General features: G+C 37.7%; 1 protein-coding gene across 1 annotated transcript in view; it reads right to left on the bottom strand.

Annotated features, from left to right (window-relative positions):
* The window catches only part of LOC139694965 (neutral amino acid transporter 9-like), a 62497-nt gene that overhangs the window by 21983 nt on the left and 19076 nt on the right, over positions 1-21438 (bottom strand). Inside the window, exon 5 of the mRNA XM_071593515.1 lies at positions 19440-19531. Coding sequence (XP_071449616.1) covers positions 19440-19531 — 92 coding nt within the window. The remainder of the gene's footprint in view (positions 1-19439; positions 19532-21438) is intronic.

Here is a 21438-nt window from a genome sequence, read left to right as displayed (position 1 = left end):
TTTCAAAAGGGGCTTCAATCGCATATTGTACACTGCCCCACAAGCTTAGAAAATATATTTGGCCAAGGGGCGCATTTTAAATTTCAGCACTTAACAGTTAGGATTTTATTGACCTGGAAATGGTTTCCAATAGGGAAAGTCTGCGCAAATCAATTTACAAAACAGTTCTGCTGTATTTCTCATTTTTTAATCGATTGAAACCGAAACTATTTGCCATTATTCTCCGAGGAAGTTCATTTACTCACATAATTAACTATCCAGAGGCGTAAATCTAAATTTAGTATTTTTGTTTTAGCGTTTTAAGCCATTGAAGTATTAATGTAACTAAGATGAAGGACATAGTTGTGGTTTCCATTGCATACCGGCTACAAATTTTCCGTAATTTTCCCGGATAAAATGCACCGATGACTTGCAATCAAATACAGGAAGAAATGTACCCCGTACTCAAGCCAATTACTTCATATTTTTCATGTCTATGACAGTGGCCGTAATATCATTGTAATTTCTAATTGTTCACATTAAAATTAAGGCATTGGGTTATGATATTGGCCCATTGTGGAGTGAGTCATTTAGGATAACGTTTCTCAATACCTCTGTGGTCACTAGTCGAATCGAGAATAATACTTTTCGTAAAAATCGTTCTAGGCATATATGAATTTAGTGGCTATTCTGAGTGGATATTAAAATATCTTAATTCGTAATTCGTACATTTGAAAATTGAGGGACTATAGACTTTTATACTTCCGAGGTTTGGGTGTGTCAGATATAATCATTACATAGTATTCAAGTACCCGAAAAACTGACTACATGAGCACTTGAGTGGATAGTTGCATACCTGAATAAATACAAGAAATCCGGGTTGGATTGAATACTTAAGTGCCTGGATGAATACATGGGTGACTACCCGAGTACCCCAATGGACACATGAGTCCTCGTTTTGGATTCTCGGGTATCCAGTACTCTCGCATAATCATTCGATTACTTCAGTACCCTGAGTACTCGCTCGCGTCCGTGGGTACCTAGAGAACTCGGATGAATACCCGAGTTCTTGGAGTATCCATTCGAATAAAATGAATGTAATAATGACCTGGTTCCACAAGTACTCACTGGGGTATAACACACAGTCGAAGTATTCGCTTTAATACCCGAGAACCAAAAAAATGGAACCACATGAATATTCGAATACCTATGTAGTACAAGTATCCATGCCAAATCTTTTATACACAATTTCCGAGTACTCACTTGGAAACACATTCATAGTTCGAACCCCTATCTAATTTATTTGCGAAAACAAATTGAATTTTCCGAAATTACGTTAACTATATCACTCACCAGATTATACTAGAGAGAATATAATCTTAATCGATAATTGTTATCGGTCATTTCTGGCCTGCCAGCAAATGAAACCCTTAGCTTTTTAAGAAACTATTTAGTAGTTACTTATAATTTAGGTTACTTTTCCTTGTTCTGAATGTATTCTTTTACTTAGGGCATCAAAACAGTGCATTCTGTAAATATCTTCCATTAATAACGACTTCTACCCCATTCCTCACCTTCCATCAGGGCATTTTCGATTGTATTTTCCCCGCAAAGAGCAACGGTTAACGCGAAGTGCGTTCTAAAGACGATCCACAATCACAGGCTTATAGAATTAATGTATATATATATATATATATATATATATATATATATATATATATATATATTTGTATATATATATGTATATATATATATACATACACATACACTTGATATTCACAGCCATCAATGACAACATTCTCTTTTCCAGCATAAAACTCCTTTTTTTTCTTTTTCAAAATTATCCTATTTCATTGTGCATTTTCGGACTCACTTTCGGTTATTTTTAACGTCACTGTTTTGGGACACAAGATATTTAATTGCATTTATTATTGGCTGATGATAATTAACCGCATTACCTTTCAATATCTGCTTACCATATATTGCCAACAAACAATAGTTGCGCTTATTCAGACAGCGGATCACTATTTCAACATTCACAGAGAATATTAAATTGTCCCTCAAACAAGAGGAACTCATCAAATTAGATTCTTTGGAAGGTTTGAATAGCACAGTGTGAACAAATGAAACACGCTAACCTTGACATTCACGCTTACTTTCCTTCCGTTCATGCGGTCGACGAGTTTTATCATACAGTTCCAAAGTAACAGTAACAAAAATTTGAGATGTTTGCAAATATATCTTATTTTTAAATGTGAATCAAATGAATGATCCCCCTGATGCGCAAAAAGAAAGGCTTCATTATTCATGGCTCAAGCGTCGGAAAGCCTTTCCTTCGGGGAGAATTTTGAAAATAAATTTCAGAAGCCCCCCCACGGAAAAAAATACATCGTTTCATTTACAAATCTTATCCAAGTGAGGTTATCGTATTGCTGTTTTTTTCACTCCCAGGGTCACCGCACTTCCAAATAACATAGCCATCGTAGGATTCTCTGGTGATCGCCGAAAAAAATGGCGCATTCGCTCACATCTATTTTCGAAAGTTATTTTCTTGTACGTACGTATTTTGGCTTATTCTACTTAACCATAAAGCTTACATGCAAGCAAAATATTCAAGCCCATGCAAATTGTTGTAAATCAGTACCACAGTTACAGAGACACAATGGACGTCTCCCCAGTTCCCCAGTAAAATTCAAGACTTAATCGTTTTAATACTTTTCGGAATCTTTAAACATTATTTTGATATTTCAAAGTAAAAACCACATTAATGAAAATGTTGTAATTTTCTGTCAAAAAAGATAGTTCTATCAAGAATCCGTTTTTCTAGACATTATCGAAAATATGGCGTTCGCGGGGATCGAGATGGTGCTGTGACTAACGTGCAGGCTTCCCACCGAGAGACCCTGGGTTCAAATCCTGGAGACAAATATTTTTCAGTGGTATCCCGATCCCTATTCGAGGTGCTTTGTGGAGAGCACTTTAAATGAGTACGACGTTCGTCGGATGGGACGTTTAACTGCGGACCTCTTGGTGCCTTTCGACCAGAGTCCGCTAATGCCGACGCCGGGTTTCTCTCCACCCCTCCTTTCCCATCTATCCCTAATGGCGCAAATGACCTTAGCTGTCGGTCGCCTCCCATAAAAAACAACAACTGTGGCGTTCGCTGATATCCGGCGGAAGACATGGGGACAGTTTCAGGTCATTCGAGTCCAACTTCGGCAGTGAAAAAATCGTGTGCACTAATATAAACTTAGCTTCGGAAAAGTGTGTTCATCACATTTGCGAAAAAATAAAACGAAAGCTAATTGTTCCGTCATCAAAATTTTAGGAATCGAAACCATAAAACCTGAAAATTCTTAGTGTCGTAATTCAAAATCGCATCCATTTTAGTGCACACAAGTTTATTTATCTACAGCAAAGAAAGCATTTTTATTCAAATAGAGAAAGCAGCATGGGTCATTGCTAGCAGGAGATTACAAAACTAGTGTTACCACCATGATTGTCTTAGAAATCGATCAGAATATCAAAAGCCATCCGAAATTTGGAATGCAGTTACACAAAATCCACCCCCTACTTGAAATATTTTCCAATTTTTCGTGGAAAATCAGAGATACGAGGTGTGTCCATGAAGTAACAGTAATTACGTAATTTCACATTGCGCATAGTTCACCATGAGTTCTTTCCACAAGGTCAAACGATCAATAAAGAGGACTTCAACGCCGTTTGCTTGACTACGAAAAAACGCCCGTATACGAGCGTATGTGGCGTATGTAGCGTACGTGGGGAAACAATTCATGGTTTTGCACCACCATCAAAATGCACCTGCTCATACTTCACAGTTTGTTCGTGAATATTTGGTCCAAAATATCACTGTAATGATGGTCCAGCCACCATATTCGCGAGACAGGGTGACTTTTCACCCTGTCTCGCGAATATGGTGGCTGGGACCACGTGTGACTTTTTTCTGCACCCAAAAATAAAGAGAACCTTAAAGGGCCATCGTTTTACAAGTAGATACAGCTGAGATTAACAACGCATCGCTGAGAGAGTAAAATGCTATGCCAAAGATCAAGTTCTAGAAGTGTTTCGGTGATTGGAAAAAGCGCTGGTATAAGGATATAATATCTAATGGGGACCACTTCAAAGGGGATAACATTGATATAAAATTCTTTCTAAAAAAACTCAAATTCCTGTTACTTATTGAACACACCTCGTATCTCGCGAAGTTCCAGGTATTTACATGAAAATCGTGCCATACTTTTGCCAAACCTCTACAGAGAAAGTTTTTGTTAGGCCTGAGGATGAGCGATGTCTGTCGATTTTGGCACTTGCGCGTATGATCGTTCTTGTTCCCTCTATTTATCGTGAGTAAAATGAACGAAAACGAAAGCGGTGAATCCCTACTCACCATTCACACCCTTTGAAAAGTAAGTTTTCCGCCGGGTAGTGCCTGGGTGATAATTCACGTGCTAAGGGAACTTACTGCTCATGACACTGATGTCAGTTGACGGAACAGATGACCTGGAAGGTGGGAACCGTGCAGATAATCGAAACTGTTGTTCGAAGTCGATTATAAGAGTTATTGAACCCGGTGAATCGAGAAAATCGAATGGAATCATTACGCCTATCACAAATCTAAAGGCGTCCAAATGGAGTCATCCATTGAGCCACCATGCTGCAGTACAGCGAAAGTCATTACAAAATATTTTTTAATTGCAATAGGAAATTCTGCGATCTCAAAGCCGTACATTATCGAGGAAAAGGAACGGTGCAAATTTAAAAGCGAAAGTCATTACAAAATATTTTTTAATTGTAATAGGAAATTCTGCGATCTCAAAGCCGTACATTATCGAGGAAAAGGAACGGTGCAAATTTAAAAGGGGCAATTTTGGTTAAGAAATTAATTATATCTACAGACCGAATATATTCTAAGTTTGAAAGTTATACTGTAACGAATTAGGTATTTTTTTTGGATGGCAGTCATATAAAAGAGTCGGTCAAGGACAAATAATTCTGTAGAGCCTGTTGCCTGTTTGTAATCTTCTGCATAGATACACTACGAATACAAATTTTATTTTCTTCGGTCCAATCGCCATCACCTAATAATATATTTAGAATTTCAATGATGTTGCATTGGTTTTAAATGTAACTTTAGACCACATGACTTTCTTGGAAGTCATACGAGTCAATTATTAGTCTTTACAACTGTGTGCGACTTGAGTATGTGCATTTGGTTTGTATATTTGAATAGTTAAGAAAGGTTTCTATGAAAAACATCATCTGGGTATACGTGACTCATTAGTTTCCAATTAAATTTAAACAGGTAAAATTGTTTTCCGAAAATAATTGATCATGATAATATAGAAAGAAGGTAATTGATAGTTAAAGTGGTGGGTAAACTCGGTATGAGCAAATTTTCTTTTTTTCATTTACCTTATTTGAATTATTTTTTTTATTATCGTACATTTTGGCGTTTACATAGCAAAAAAATGAGCATTTAACGGCTTAATTTAACTCTTCCCTTTTCAGAAGCATGATATCTTTACCTATACCTTGAAAATATCCGCTAGACATTCGCAATGTAAGTATTCCGAGACTTCCGGTTCTAAAAGTTATATTTGTGGACGCTGATATTGTAACGCAGTCCGCGGTAGGATACACCATCCATTTGGTGTCGATGAGCTGAGTTTCAATTGAAACTTATCACGAGTAAAAATTAAAAAATAATTCGAAAATGGCAACCGCAAGTAAGAATCAACCCATCAGAAATGAAATGATCGAAAGTGAAAATTACGTGATCGTTACATTTGAGTAATCTTCATGTCTCACCACTCCCAAGGGAATATTAAAACTCTTAAAATCCTAAGAATTGTGTACATTAGTGTGACACCGCAAGGTCCAAATTTCAGTTCATAGCGAAATTTCTCGATCCGCTCGCGATTTAACATTTCGCACTCCCACACAGTTGAGTCGTATCATCAAGTAGCCGAGAGCGATTCCCTTCCGCCAGGAAGAAGTGCCGACTGCGCCGCCGCGCTCAGCATCGCGGAGAGGGCAAGGACATATCCTAATATTAAAGGGGATGTGTCGTGCAGATTCACCTTGAAGGTCCATGACCCTGGGTTCAAGCGCCGGCCGTCCGCTCCCTTCCCGCCCCTGCAGACTGTCGCCCCGAAATGGAGAGGGAAGTGGGGGAAGATTATCGATCTGGCGTTAAAGCTGAAGTATCTCGGGGGTAGACTAAGATAGTGGAATTGAGAGTCATAGAAAATTGCGTTAAAGCCTGATCCCGTAGAATGGAATTCATCGCGATATGAATTCCAGCTGATAGGTTTCATCGGAATGATCCCTTCTGTTTAATGAAAAATAAATCCTTTGGCATCGACGTACCATATTAATGACGTTTATTAGTTGGTATTTGATTTATTTCCATTACAAAAAATGGCAGAGTAGTAATTTCATTAAAATCAAGTACTTACATTGGCATCCATTTGAGTCGGCAATTTAAGGCAGTCTTTTCATTTTATTTTACTAATAGATTATTTTATCCATCGAGTCTTCTTGAGAGAAATACTGACGTATTACAATGCGCAGGACATGGAAATATATTAGTTTGAGTCATGTTACAACTGATTTGGGTCTAATTAAATCAAAATATGTAAAGATTAATTCAAGTAAGCATACAAATTCCACGGCTAAGGATTAACTGAGCCCTAGCGAGGCTCAATCTTTTTTTAATTAATTTGAGAACCCGAGCTTAATTCAAGACTAAGAATGAAAAATTAATTTTTGGGCTATATCAAAGTAATTACAATTATTGGCAAAACTCGGTCCATTGCTGCCACTGATATTCCACATTAACGTTTAAAAAGTTGACTAATCCACATATCAGGCAGAGATGACTTGACACGTGAAGACTAACAAGTACATTTTCAAGATGCATTTTCTTACTCGTATGATAAATCATGACTTGTGAAGAGAGATTCTTCTATTTCGTTTGTATGATGTGATATGAAGATAGTTCGATTCAGCTGAACCACGCCCTTCCGCTGCCCGTATGACGTCACTACGATCCAGAAGAGGCACTGATAAATGTTTAAAGTCCTATATTCACAGTTTATATTACGGACACGTAAAGGGTAGCCATGGACTTGACAAAGGGAACCAAATCCCTCTGATCTCAGAGAAAACTTAATCCCGTACTCGCATTTATTAGGTAGGAATCCATGTTGCTTTAATGAACTTACATTTCATTTCCAATTAACAAATTAAATTAGGCTGCGTGCTGCGATTCAAAATTTGGGCCGCCTCTTTATGGTCGGGGATACTAAAGAAAATTAGTCTCTTGAACCTCATGGGAATTATGTTTGATCAATTATGGTAAATTTTACTCTTGCTGACCCTGCAAATTCATAGCTTTCCATGCTACTTGGTTTGAGACACAAGTATGCCTTATCTATGCCAAAGAGTCCTGTGCCCTCATGTGAATTAATCCCTTAAAATCTTTATTTCCAGAAGCATTGGTATACAAACGTTAATTACTATTATCGAATCAAATGAAATTCGAGGAATATTTCATTATCAAGTGTATCGTTTATTTATTTATTCCGTTTATCATACAGGAATATACTGTATATTGTTTAACATGAATTTTTTCAGAGAGTAATCTAATGTATCTATAGTATCTACGTAAGGATTTATTTTTTTTAATATGAATATTATCTTACGAATATAAGATTGCTGCTGTCTACACCACTTGTTTTTTAATTGTTCAAGTTGGCCAAAGGGCTCGCTTCAGCTACAAATAAATGAATAATCTTACTGTATGCATGTATATATATATCACATGTATATATATATATATATATATATATATATATATATATATATATATATATATATATATACACACAAACACACACAGTAGAAACTCAATTTTCACAAACTTCTATAATATTTACTAACACATATTTTGTATTTTGTTTGCAAAATGAAATAAAATTTCAATTCTTCAGAGTAGGTGAAAGATTTCTACAGTTGATTTCAAAATCTTCCATTTCTCTTTCCTCAAAGTTCAAAATATTCCAGCGATAATATTCCATCTCATGTTATTTATTTCTACCGATATATGTAAGCAATGATTCACTTATCCTCTTACGTAAAAATGCATAAGGAAAAGGGATATTTTAAAAATCTCTTTGAAGAGAACCCGACCATGTAAATTTCGAATGATTTTTTCCTAGTCGTGACGACTGGCAACGATTTGGGGACAGTTATTTTGAAATCATTATGGAATATAATAAGAAAAATAGTCAATAGTCGTGCTAGGTAAGTTATAGAACGTAGCTTTGCTATCAAACGGTTGAATATTCAAAATAACGTTATAAGGAAAGATGTGATGATCTGTTAATCATAGTGGGATCTACAGTGACATATGTCGTTTGAACAGTTTATTCAGGGATTTTTAGGGATGTACACAGGGAGGCTTAAGTCCTAACCTCAGTGCATCACTCGACCTTATTACAAGACTGCTCAAAAAGGAGTGTTATGTTTCTCGACTGCTCAACAAAGAAACACATGGAATAAAATATATGATATTTTCAACTCTCTATTTATTATATCAGTACGTTGCTTAAATATAAAAAAATATTGCTGTATTTTGTTTAAAAAATAGTTTAAAAATTGTTAATATTTTTCAGTCAAATTTTTAAATTTCTTCGAAAGGTTTAGGGCTCCTCTGCAGGCGACGCCCAGGTGTACTGCCAGGAGAATAAAATCCCTACCCTCGTCTATAAAACCAACTTTCGGGTTGCTAGCTTTGGGCGTGTCTTGAAGTATGGGAAGGTTACAATTCTATTTAATCAGCTTTGGAAGGCCCAATTGAAGTTGGTGCAAAGGGGTTACAAATGATACGAATTTAAAGTCCGTTACACTTCAGGCTTATTAGAAGGTCGTTGGGAGCATCTCTCGCGTTTCCTCCCTCTTTCTCATTCCTTAGACTTAAAATTACCGTTCGGCCATCATTATATGAAAACTCTGATTGGTTTTTTTGATCTGGAATAATATCTCGGATTGGCCTGTTAGCTACAAGATGTTGTGACAAGACTTACCGAGAGACATTTTTTTCGAGGTCCCAAAATTCTAAGGATCATTGGAAAACGGTAGACTAATATTATTTTTAGACGAACACTTAAGAATTTGTTGTGTGCCTTATTATATAGGTGATAAGCGATGTTACTTCCAGCAATAAATCATGAAGTTAAATTCATTTTCACTAATTTTACTTAGGTTCAACGAAGTAAAATCTGAAAAATTTTACGGTGTCACAAAATTATCTTACCCTCAGTGCCATTCTATTTCCTTAAACCATTTTTTATGGGATTTTGTGCGTTTTACACGCTCGGAATGTCGGTATATTAGACTCTCTAAGGCTGACTGGCGGCTGTTGGGTAACGGCAACCTCGTACAAATCATGCTGCACATTACTTAGGGTATCTGTTGGCAGTTGTCAAAAATACCTCTGAAATATGAAAACCTATGAGGTGGTGTACCATTCGGCTAAATTATCTTTTTTAATTTCTACAGCAATTTACTTTTTGAAAACCTAGGAGAGTTTGAGTATCTTAAATCGCCTGCTCTTATGAAGTCACAATTCTTCGCGCATCGAACCCAAATAATGTTTTTGCTAACCTTCCTATTTTTCAACTTTTATATTTAAAGATTTTAAAGGCATTTCAATCCACGTGTCTAAGTCCAATAAAATCTAAGAAGGAACTAACATTTGTAAACATATTTTTAAAAATTAAAAACTATTAATCCTTTTTAATATTCCGAAAACAAGAGCTGTAGTTATTCCACAATGATGATGTAGTTATGACAATTAAACGATGATGTATTTATTCTAAAAACAAAATATCACATTAAAACAAATAACATGGACATTTGGATTGCATAAAAACAATTTGTGCATACCCTTGCGGGTAAGTAAGGTTTTTGCACATTTTCTTTCTCGCTGAAAACGGAACCGTAAACTGCAAATGTTCAAATTTTATCCTCCTAACTCAAAATAATTTATAAGGGGCATTTTTGTGATGGTTTAGAAATAAATTTCTAGATTTATCCAGTTTTTACCTAGTTTTAACCAATCTCTCGAGGTGTTTTCAAATAATGAATCTATTCTTGTGATATTAATCCCTATGTATTATATTCGCCGACTTTAATAAATAGACCGTTAATTTCTGAGTGACTAATCGAGAGGAAACAGCTTCCGCAATCATTTTTCAGAGTGATTAAAGAAATTATTGCTTTGCTCAAACCCCAATGAGCGTACAATCGTTCTGTGACACTGTCACGACTGTCTGCATCAATCAATTTGTCCATGCCCTGTCGATCAACTTCGATTTAACCCACTGGCCTCGGTGAAAAACTCGGCTCTGGGCCTTCGCTTCGCGTAAAAAATTCTGTTTTGGCCTATTTTAGAGTGTGCGGTTGACCACGGGGTATTTTAGGAAGGGCCTCGCGAATTGCGTTCGATTTTTCTTGCAGCAAACGCTATTTTTGATCATGGAATGGTATCCCTTGTGGACACATGTAGGAAAATAAAATGAGGCCATAGTAATGGAGATTAAAACATAATCTAGTGACCTACTCAACTGACCATTAATGCGAAAAATGCGACTTGTTTATGAACAAGTATTCCTTAGGATACCGGGAAAATGTCCTTCGAGGATACAACGCTTAAGACAAGTGCAGGAAAAAATTTCCGATACCAATCATTTTATGTAAACATAGTTGCTTATGTGAAGGGGAATTGTAAATATACAGTATAAATCGAATTGCTTTGCTCGATCTCCCCTAACCCTAGTCCCTCCTCTCATATTATCTAGTATTTATTTATTACGTTCAAACTGACAGCTAAATATTTCGGGAATATAATGCTTGGAACAATTAGTATGTATCAGAATAGTTTTGCACAGTCATAAATCTTGGTGCTTTTATCATAGACAAGTTCGGTGGAAACGTTCGAACTATATAATAACAAATATTGATGATAGCAAGGTGTTTAACACAATGACACTTCTAGACTTCAGAATACATTATATCTGTGATACGAGCGTATAATATGAGGCATTAAAAGGCTTAGCTGAAAAGATAGGGGACGCTGAACTAATCGTCTTCCGTTTAGGACAAAATTTCCTAAGTTTTTCCTGCCTATCCATAAACTTTGTCCTACGTTAACCTACAGAGAGCGGGCAGCCCTATGCGGCACAATTTGTACTACGGACTTTTTTGTTCGCAAGAAGTGTCGATGGGCGGTAGGTACTTTCGGCCAAATTGACTTCCCTAATGTAGCATGTCCTCCAATGTCATTTCCTTCTCATATTCGATCGAAGACAACTGTTCCCTTGTATATGGACGTGGAGTGAGAAAACAGAAAGGTTGATGATTCAGATTGCCCAACTCTGGAATGTGCAAAATGAACGTGGAAGCTTCGCTTCAAGGCCTAACAACTAGAGACACTAAATACATTATAAAATAGTTTACCTTCCGCTGAAATAATGCAGAAGGGACGTTACTGAGTTGACTTGACATCCTTACATGGCCATTTATTGGTGATGCAGGAGCCAGAATACATAAGTGGATTTCAGTAACGTGTTTTTTATTTACCTCTCCTGTAATTAGTGAAATTCTTTGTCATCAACAGAACCTGAGCCTAACTTTATTATAGCGTTGACATTTGATCATTGAAAAGGAATCATTCAATGAGCATAATAGTCACTGTAAGCTTGTTCACTGATCTAACTAGCGAAGTACGTACTGCGTCTTGTCATTTAGAAGTAAATGGTCCATTCCTTTGAGTAAGGAGTTACTTTTTTATCTTATTTTTCAGATATTTTGGTATATCAAGAGAGCACCTTTACAATTTGAACTTGATTGGAGGGTCCGCGTGCTGAAATCATGTGATCTATGATATGAATAAATTTTAAAGATTGGAGTTCATTGAGGTAGCGCACTGAAATCGGGTGTTTTCTCATTAAATTTATGATATAAATAGATTTTAAAGAGTTTAAATCCATTGAAGTAACTCCTGCGGCTCTGCTAAGTTTTCGAAATAGTTTCTTTTTAATGACAGCTGAACCGCGGAAATGATAATGGTGATCAAAAAACGGCTTTTAACTGTGAACATATTTATGTGAGTCACCTTAATGGGTGGCTTTCAGGAAACGTCATGTAACTGGGAGAGGTGCACATAAATCATCAACCTCGGAATGGGACATATCGTAATTCTTCTTTCTCTGCTTAGAAACGGTGCCGCAATCAGATCAGCGCCGTTGTGGAGCGAAAATCCGTCCCCCCCCCCTCCTCCTCCTGTTGCGGTCGTTGAGGATTGCAGTCCCAGCTGCAATCTCGCGATAATTATGCTCTGTAGTATTCGCACAGATATTAATCAAATAGGCGCATTGTCCTCAGCAACCTCAATCTAAAAACTTATCGCTTTTCAGCGAGTCACGCTATGTTCGCACTTGTCGCTTGGGGGCAATCACCTCTTCACTTGCCTATGAAGACATAGCAGTAGACGGAATTAAGGCTTAACAGGAAATTCGGTATCACCCGCACGATGCACATTTCGCATCAAATCCTATCGCTAAATGCGAAAACGGACCATCATCAAAGAACAATTTATGTGTACGTGGGGCATGGACGTCTATCAAGTCTACATGGCATTTATTTTCGTCCTTGATACAATGCGGTCTGATTTACGTTTCTTGACGTACTGGGGACGGTACAACAAATTATGACATGACGTCATATCGCGCGACATATTTAAAACAGAAGAAAACGGGGAGTTTGCTTTTCCGAAAATTGTCTTTTTATGCCCTTTTTATACCAGTCTTGGTTAAAAGCGAGCTCATTTACCCGAATCCGTAGTTTTTCTTTGCAATTAGCGACGAATTAGAACCTTTCGAGGGCTTCCCGCTTTTGAATCAAGCATTACGGACATCCCATCGCCACCGAGACACAGTCACGAGGATGATTAAGTTTATGGGGAGAATGTATTGAATCGATTTATAATAATCTTCCGAAATTCCATTGGATTCGATATAATATTAGAAATGATTACACATTTGATCTTAACTTCTGAAAAACACAATTACTTAAGTTCTTCTGATGATTTAATTGTTACTTTTTAACTTGAATATACAAAGATTTCAAATGGGAAATTTACACGGTAGAATGACACTTAATCCTCCAACGGCGTCGAGCAAGGTCGACCTTTCTTCTATCTATCACGGGATCGGGATGGTGCGGTGACTTAAGTACAGGCTTCCCACCGAGAGGCCCTGGGTTCAAGTCCTGGAGAGAGCAAAAGAAAGGTGCTTTGTGGAAAGCACTTTGAGTGAGTACGACGTTAAACTGCGGACCCCTTGGCACCTTTCGACGCCGGGTTTCTCTCCACCCTTCCTTTCCCATCTATCCCTAATGGCGTAAATGACCTTCGAACGAGCTGTCGGTCGCCTCCCATAAAAACTACTATTTATCCAACATTCCACCTTGAATCTGTTTTCAAGAGCTTGTTTCACAAGGGGCGCAAATGACCTCAGCTGTCGGTCGCCTCCTCTAAATCTTCTATTTCTACTTGTTTCACAAAACTAAAACCCGATTAACTAGACAGGGCATTTTGCTTACAAAGAGTCGTCCACTGAAAATCAACCTGTTAATAATAGTACGGCTAACACGCCCGATCGTCATATCGTATGTGATTTAAATTGTTTCACACCGTAAACAATTTACCAGTTCGCCAAAAAATGTAACTTATAGCGTTCGATTCTGGATAGACGGTGTGGAGAATTAAATAGGGGGAAGAAAATGTGAAGGTACGCCTAAATATTAATAAATGAGAGACTTAGCTTTACCTTACTTAATCCTGACTAGCTACAACGACGGAACTCAAAAGTAAAAGCATACTTTAAATGAAGAGTGCCTGCAGCCGAAGAGGGGATTTCAGTCGAGTTAAAGAGTCGTCAAGACAGGATGATGCCTGCCGCCCGTGATCCTCACTGACCTTCCGCAAGATATGCACTAGTGAAGGTCGCGCATGTCGGTGCACGGGGTAGATCACGTGACGTCGAGAGAACTGGCCCGTGAAATTTTTGCGGGAGCTTCCAAGGCTGAGTGCATTTTATCCTCCGATAGTTTTCTCAACAAATTTCGATCCCAATACCTCTATCGGAATAAATCCACTATTACTACATAAAAACATCACTATCGGAAGGAAGTGAGGACAGGGGCGGGGTCAATGGGTTCAACACAGCTCGAAGTCTTGAAACATAAGACTAAAAATATAAACGCCATTAATTGCCCGTGATTTAAAGATAGAACATCGCTTGCGATAGCCAATAATTTTGTTAAAAAATCAAACTTGGCTAGCCTTATAACCGCAGGCCCCTTAGTTAAAGCCAAGTTCGTCAGAAAACAGCCAAAATGTTTTTGCATTTGCTACATTTCTCTGACGCGTCGTAATAATTTATCAGCACGAAAAAATAACTTTAGGCGTTTTTTTCTCGCAACTAAGAATAGTGTTTTTTCCTATTTTTAAGTAATTCTTAATTGTTACATTATCATTCAATTATTTAGCGATTTAAACCCAGTCTCACGATATTCAAACAGTCTTTTTTCATCTGGATTCATATAGAATATTTTATTATGTCACCTATAGAAAGAAAACATGTCAAACCTCGCAATAAATTCATAAGATGGTAATACATTTTCTTGCTATTTACGAGGACGGTCGCCATAACATAGGTATTTCCGAAGTGTCAACCTGAAGCTTTCATGATTGTATAACGTTTCCTACTGATGTTGAAAGCATTAAATCAGTATCACATAATAGTTGTTATTATTCACACGTTTAGTTTAAAACTGAACATTTGGAAATTTGGGCTTACTTCGATCGATTATTTCTTGAAATTTATGAGTACACAATGATAATTTTCTTAATTCTAATATACTCATATCCCACGAAAAGAAATAATTTACTCCTGATAAGTATTATTAACGATGATTCTTCTGGATTTTCGAGCAGCAGCTGCGAGGGAGGAAGGTGGTCTGAACGAGATAATAATCCACCCGCAAACCGTGTACGCTTCTCGGTCTGATCATTAGAAAGCATCGGACTCGCTTCTAATTGAGCTCTAAGAGATGCCTTTTAGGCGAAAGAATTTCAACCTGTAAAAAAGAGTCACCACCTTAATACGCTTCAATTTAAGAAATCCCGCCCATTGAATGCAATAACCTCGTCCGCGTTAGGAGTCGGATATTCCAACGTCGAATCGTCCCCATTGCGTATAAAAGGGCCCTGCTCCCAAAGCTTGAAGACTTCCCTTGAAGTGTACCGTCAAGCGTGAATTTTAGAGCAAGACCTTGATCCCATATGAACGCAGCGGAAACTCGTAATCGAAGGTCAAGAGTTGTGTAGACAAAAAACAGCGAACTTGAGAACAATAAAAATAAGGCAATACAGTCCACTAAACGCCTGCGCCATCCCCTCCGTGGAGTCCAAAGTCAAAGGTTTTGCTCAATAACCACTTTAAGGATTATCCAGCCGATGTTATCGGCGAGCATTCAAAAAAACACTGCGCGCTCGCGTCCGTCTTAATTCCCTCCACGCAGTAAAAAGAACTTCGGATGAAAGCACGAGGATTACATGCAAGGCTTGGTTCAATGGGAAATTAAAAATAGTTCATTGGCGACACCGAGATAGTTATATTACCCCACTTTGCATTACTAGGATGACCACAACGAAACTAACGATAACAATCAGAATATCATCACAAAGAAATGTCTACAGACGTGATCAAAAAGACTGTTGAACCAAACATACTCTGCCATTTAGTTGCCGAAGAAAAATTCGCGGTCAAAACAATAGAAATAATTAGAATAACGTTAAAACTACCCGAAAACTATCTATCTACTATCTATCTTCCAAGGGGATTCATCAAATCTCGATATATATTGTGAAATTTTCTTTCATCACCCTCAAGCAAGACTTGCAGTCAGTGAAGCACTTGGGCGTCAAACTGGTGCTGAAGGGGTTTTCACATGGGGGTGTGTCACATTTATGAAGAGTTCACATTTCAAATGCCTAAGGAGTTATAGAAACTTGTATTTAATATGGAGAAACATTCGAATGAAAAGGTTAAGTAAATGTGTCATTTTGTACCTCATCTTGAATCCCGAACGAAGAGAAAATACCACACGATACTAATAAAATCTTGGATGGTTGAGCAAAGATTAAATGACGACTGCAAGATAGAAAATAATGCGGGTTGAATTCCTGCACCGAAAAATCTTTGTGGTGGAGACCGAATGAGAATTTATAGGAAATAGAGGGAAGTTAGCTAACCCAAGACGTTCACTTCTAACTCACAGATCGTGATAACAGATGTAAAAAAATTAAACGCGTCTACTCCCACTAATCTAACATGAAATGCGTTCTTTGGAATACGTGGTAACACTCAGGCAATACGGAAACCTAGAAGTCCGAAAAATATTGAGTAAGTGAAGGTTCCGTTTATTCGGAAATCGTGGTGAATAAAGAAAATATTGAACGTGAAGTGCGTTATTCAGTGGTCATTACGAAAGATAATAAGCCTCGGCTACCTTTGATAAGTAGTTCTATCAATGGGCGTGAGCCTCGGAAAATCAGCTGATAGCTTTTACTAGAGCAACTGCACTTACTTCCTATATCTATTTCTATAATTACATCCAAAAGCCAACTGTGGAATAAGGCAACATCCAATTTCAAAAGATGAGAGTGGGAAAGGGCTACGGCTCTGGGACTTAATGATGTTGCTGTTTTCCGGATAAATAGGTGTCCGAATCCTATTAACTCTGGCATTTATTTGTATAAGCTTGTATTCGAGGTCGGATCGAAAAAATAAGCTTTGGCTGGGAAAATTAATTGAATTTAATGATCGAACCCTCCAAAATCTCCTCTTTAACTGTTTATATTAAACTGTGAAGATTATCTTCTTAGATGATCCAAAACCTAGGCCTGGAAGCCTTTTTGTAGGGACGCATTTCTCTTTACCACGAAAACACTTGACGAATATGACCATCCCCACGGTGAAAATTCTCGGCATCATACTGAAAACTTTCTCGAGTGAAATGTTCAATCCGTCCGCCTATTGGCTGAGGGCCACGCCCTTCTTGAGGCCTTACCGTGACTTCGAAAGGACACGAAGCCTGGAGCCGCAGCGTCCGCCGGCGGTCATTTATTTGCTTCTTTTGAAGCTACGGTCTAGGGGAAGAGCGCGCGGCTTCTTACCAATGCTCACATTCCAGTAAACCCTTCTGGACGGGCTCATTAGATATTCCAGGAAGAGAGAAGGGAATCACGGGCATTCAAAGAAGGAAGTCACTAAGTAATAATTTCACTACTTAACGCACGAAATAATAATTAGGACAGGCACAGATAGTTAAAATATAAATATACATACACCTGCCTAAAATTGAATGAAAATTAACATATGAACTACCAACATATTACTATGTTGGTAGTTCACATGAGAGTAAATCTGATGAGAGTAAAAAAGAAACTTTACACTTCCACAATAAAGAATTAATGCCTCACGACCATGGTTTCAATGCTGCACTTCATCATCAGGTAACATAGTACATCAACATTTTTTCAACTTATATAGTCTGGCTCCAAGAGTAAGGGAGTAAGGTAGGGAGAGGAAAGGAGAGGAGAAGGGGTGAGGTAGGGGGAGTGAAGGAATCCCACAAAATTAAACCTGAAACTGTTATGTTTAGTAAAAATCTGTTTAAAAAATCGACTATTTTAATGCATCATTTTCGTACACAATTTTCTCTTGGGATATAAATGAAAATGTAAAGTAGGCAAAATATTGGTCCTACAAAGGATCAAACTTGACTATAATCTCAGTGAATCATCAAAAACTGGCTTTTTTTCCACTCGCTCGGTACTTACATTCAAAATCAGTCTAATTTCCGCCGAACCACAGTTAAATGTTGACTTCGGCTCCTTGAAATCGAGGAAGGCAACCATGCCGTACTGAAATCCGACTTTAATATGCTTGTGCAGCCGTGATTGGTATTAAATATTTAAAATTATTGCGTCCAACATTCGTGATATATCTATGGCGGTTTGGATACACATTGGCATTAATGAATATTTTTCATAAATGCATCGTCGGAAACATTCTGTTCCCCATATAACGTAATAAATATCGCAAGTGTCGTAAGATGTCTTCAAATAGAATTTTTCTTTAATAAATACAATTCTTCTTTTAATGTCCTTACTATTCATCTCATCTCATTCCAAAAGACTGCCTAAATAGGTGGACTGTTCCACCTGCTCTACTTTATATCCCCTAACCTCTCATATTCTCACAATTCATTCTCATTCCTTTCTCACATTCTCATTAATTCTCACTTTCATTCTCACACTGATTCTGTAATGGCTAAGTAATGAATGTAGCTTGTTGGCATACTGACTACTTAAGCTTGATCATTTGCAAATCAAAGTTATTTGAAGAGTTCTTCTCCTTCACCTTCTTTCACTCCTGCATCCAGCCCTTCCATTACCTCTCTTACCATTTTCTCGGAATACTTTTTAAAAAGAACAGGTGATAACAGATATCCCTGTCTTACTTCGTGGCTACCTGCCCTCTTACCACCTAATGCTAAGTTAGGGGTGGCTATCCTGACTCTCCATTCACTGTCTGCATCTCTGTAGGTTCCGACTGATAAGTTGTATATATCTCAGGTTTACCCTTCGACAACATTCTCACTATACGTGCCCAGTTCACTCTGTTAAACACCCTCTCAAAATCCAAGAAGTATGCAATCACCTCCAAAATCGCATCTAAAAATAAAAATATCGTATTTCATTTTTCACAACTTTTCGAATGATTAAAATTGATAGTTGAATAGCAGTAGGTAATTGAGCTGATCTAGAAGCAAAACTTAAAAAAGCGACATGAACTAATAAGCGGTTAAGATATAGGTTTCGTCATATTTCAACAATTAAGCTTATACCCATTTTCACGATTCCATACGATATGTTTTGAGATACGTCATTCCCTACCAAATTTGTTTTTCCAAATGCCGTTGCGTAAAAATATTCTGAACATTTTCATTTAGTATTTAGCATAATATGTCACCATAAAAATAGCTCGTGATGTGAATAATACATTTTCAACAAAAACCCTACAGTCAACCTCAAGTGCACCGCTAACTTGTCCTTCTCAGGGCTCCTTTGTGTATCATAATTTTAGATTATAGACCATAAGCAGTTTGTTAAGTCAAACTGTAGTAATACCCTCAGTAATTCTGATGAAAATATTCCGAGACGAAATTGTTGTAAAAATCCTTTTGACTTGTCGTGCAGACAAAGGTTTATATATTAAATAACGGTACTCATCTTTACTCACATTGTAATGACGCTACTCTGTTTCCCTCCGGCGGTTGTCCCTGGAATGTACGGAACGAAGAAGCATTCTGGAAGCACGTGGTCCGGCAATTGCTGAAAGAGGAAGGTACTGTGAATTAGAACTTTCTCCCATGACTCTTCGCGAAGATGGCATCTTCTGCTGAAACAATAAGACGCCGGTGGCTGAAATAAGCCTAGGCTGTGAGATAATTCCCCCGGAAAGGTAAAGCAATAAGCCTTAATTTATGTTTGCAAAATACATTCTGAATATAGAGAATTATAGAAAATCTCGTAAGTGTGGAGTATTAAAAATGGCATTTGGTCATTAGCGAGGTGAAATATTTATAAATTGAAATGAATGTTTCGGTAACTTAAAAACAAATCGTGGCGAGTAAAGTGTGAATTCATGTTCGCGAATACCTCTTGGACATATTTTGACCCATGAATTGAAGGAAAAGCACAGATTTTCGGCCAGATTAACCAAATTAGTAATGTGCCCACATACTAGAGGTCGCGGGCTCGAGTCCCACCCCGGAAATGGTTGTATTGCCAATTTTGATGGTTCAACCCATGGAAAACCTGGTGGCATTCCAAGAGTGACTCATGAGGATTTTAGGGGCACTTGAACCCTCTGAAGCGTCACAAGAAGAAGAAGAAAAAAAATAAATGCGTCTTTTAATTACAGTTGATGTTGACCAAACGCTCCTTGAGCGAAAAAATATTCAGGGGATAATAAATTGTTTATTTTCAGTGTATTGCAATTCAACTCATTGCACGCTTTCCTCATTGTCATTTTAAACAGAGAATCTGTACGCGCGTTCACGTGATTTTAAAGGTGGACATTCAGCACCAAAAATACTTTTTAGAAAGTCAGAACAATCACTCGCAAGAAATAAAGCAAAACAGTCAAGGAAAAAACGAAAACATTGGAGTATTTTTCAGCTTCAGGCGACAATGGAAAAATATAAGGGCGCGCCTTCCTTACATTTTTTATTGAGTCTAATTCTGCGTAATAGGTGTAATCTTTCGTATTTTAAAGGCTCCCGATTATATTAAGTGTGCATTAAAATCCACATTTTCATTTTTTTGCGATTTTATCACATGCTCGGTCACATCAACACTGTTAAGAAGTTATCATATGCTGACAGCATAACGTGACACAATTACAAATCGGTGGTCAAGATGACCCCGGCCACGAAGCGCGAAGAAGAACAAACCCAAAAATTATGGAATGCTGCCAGGACAAATCCTTCCGAAACGAACGTTATGGGGTCGTCTTTTTAAATGGAGGGAGAGATGCGGTTTTGGCTGGACGCGGGTGCAATGAGCGATTAATAGTAATCCCATATTATAATCTCCGTGGTGACATTTGGCGAAGTTGCGCAGAAGTCTCGGAGCCGTTCACCTCACTGGCGGGAACGACACGCAATCGGAAATCGTTAAAGAAGAACATCCCTCCCAAAGATAATGGTCAGGGAATAAGTTATATGGCACCCATTTAATTAGTAGGTACTTAACTCTCAAGTCCCAGCAAACTAGGCGCAACGAGATTGATATATACCAATATAGTAGATGTTACACACACCGTGTGATTAAATGAGAAAGAATAATCCTAGAGTCGCATTGCATTGTTAGGCGAGACCAGAATGAAGAGTTAAAGGAAATGGACTGCAGAACCAATCGATGCAAGGAATCATTCTTCCCGACCACGATACTAGACTAAAATAGTGTGAACCATTATTTACGATAAAGCAATCAGTAATTATTCCAATGGCTGGTAACTGAACACTCCCTGCCGCTCGCCCTTGTAGCGGATAACAGAATGATACGTAGACGTAGAAGTTTTCATGTCTCAATATGCGACGCGGCCGATATCATTAAGAAAAATAGATTTCTTGAGTTCTTAAATTTTAACTAAATAAATAAAGGCATGTTAATTACATTTTAAAGCAAAAGGAAATAGACATAAATGTTCAATTATCAATCATCCCATGTTTTCG

The sequence above is a fragment of the Hetaerina americana genome, unplaced genomic scaffold, assembly GCF_022747635.1.
Source record: "Hetaerina americana unplaced genomic scaffold, ioHetAmer1.1.p SCAF_6, whole genome shotgun sequence".
NCBI classification, from domain to species: Eukaryota; Metazoa; Arthropoda; class Insecta; order Odonata; family Calopterygidae; genus Hetaerina; species Hetaerina americana.
The sequence above is the reverse complement of the archived record's forward strand: the minus strand, read 5'-3'. Positions and strand labels throughout refer to the sequence as shown.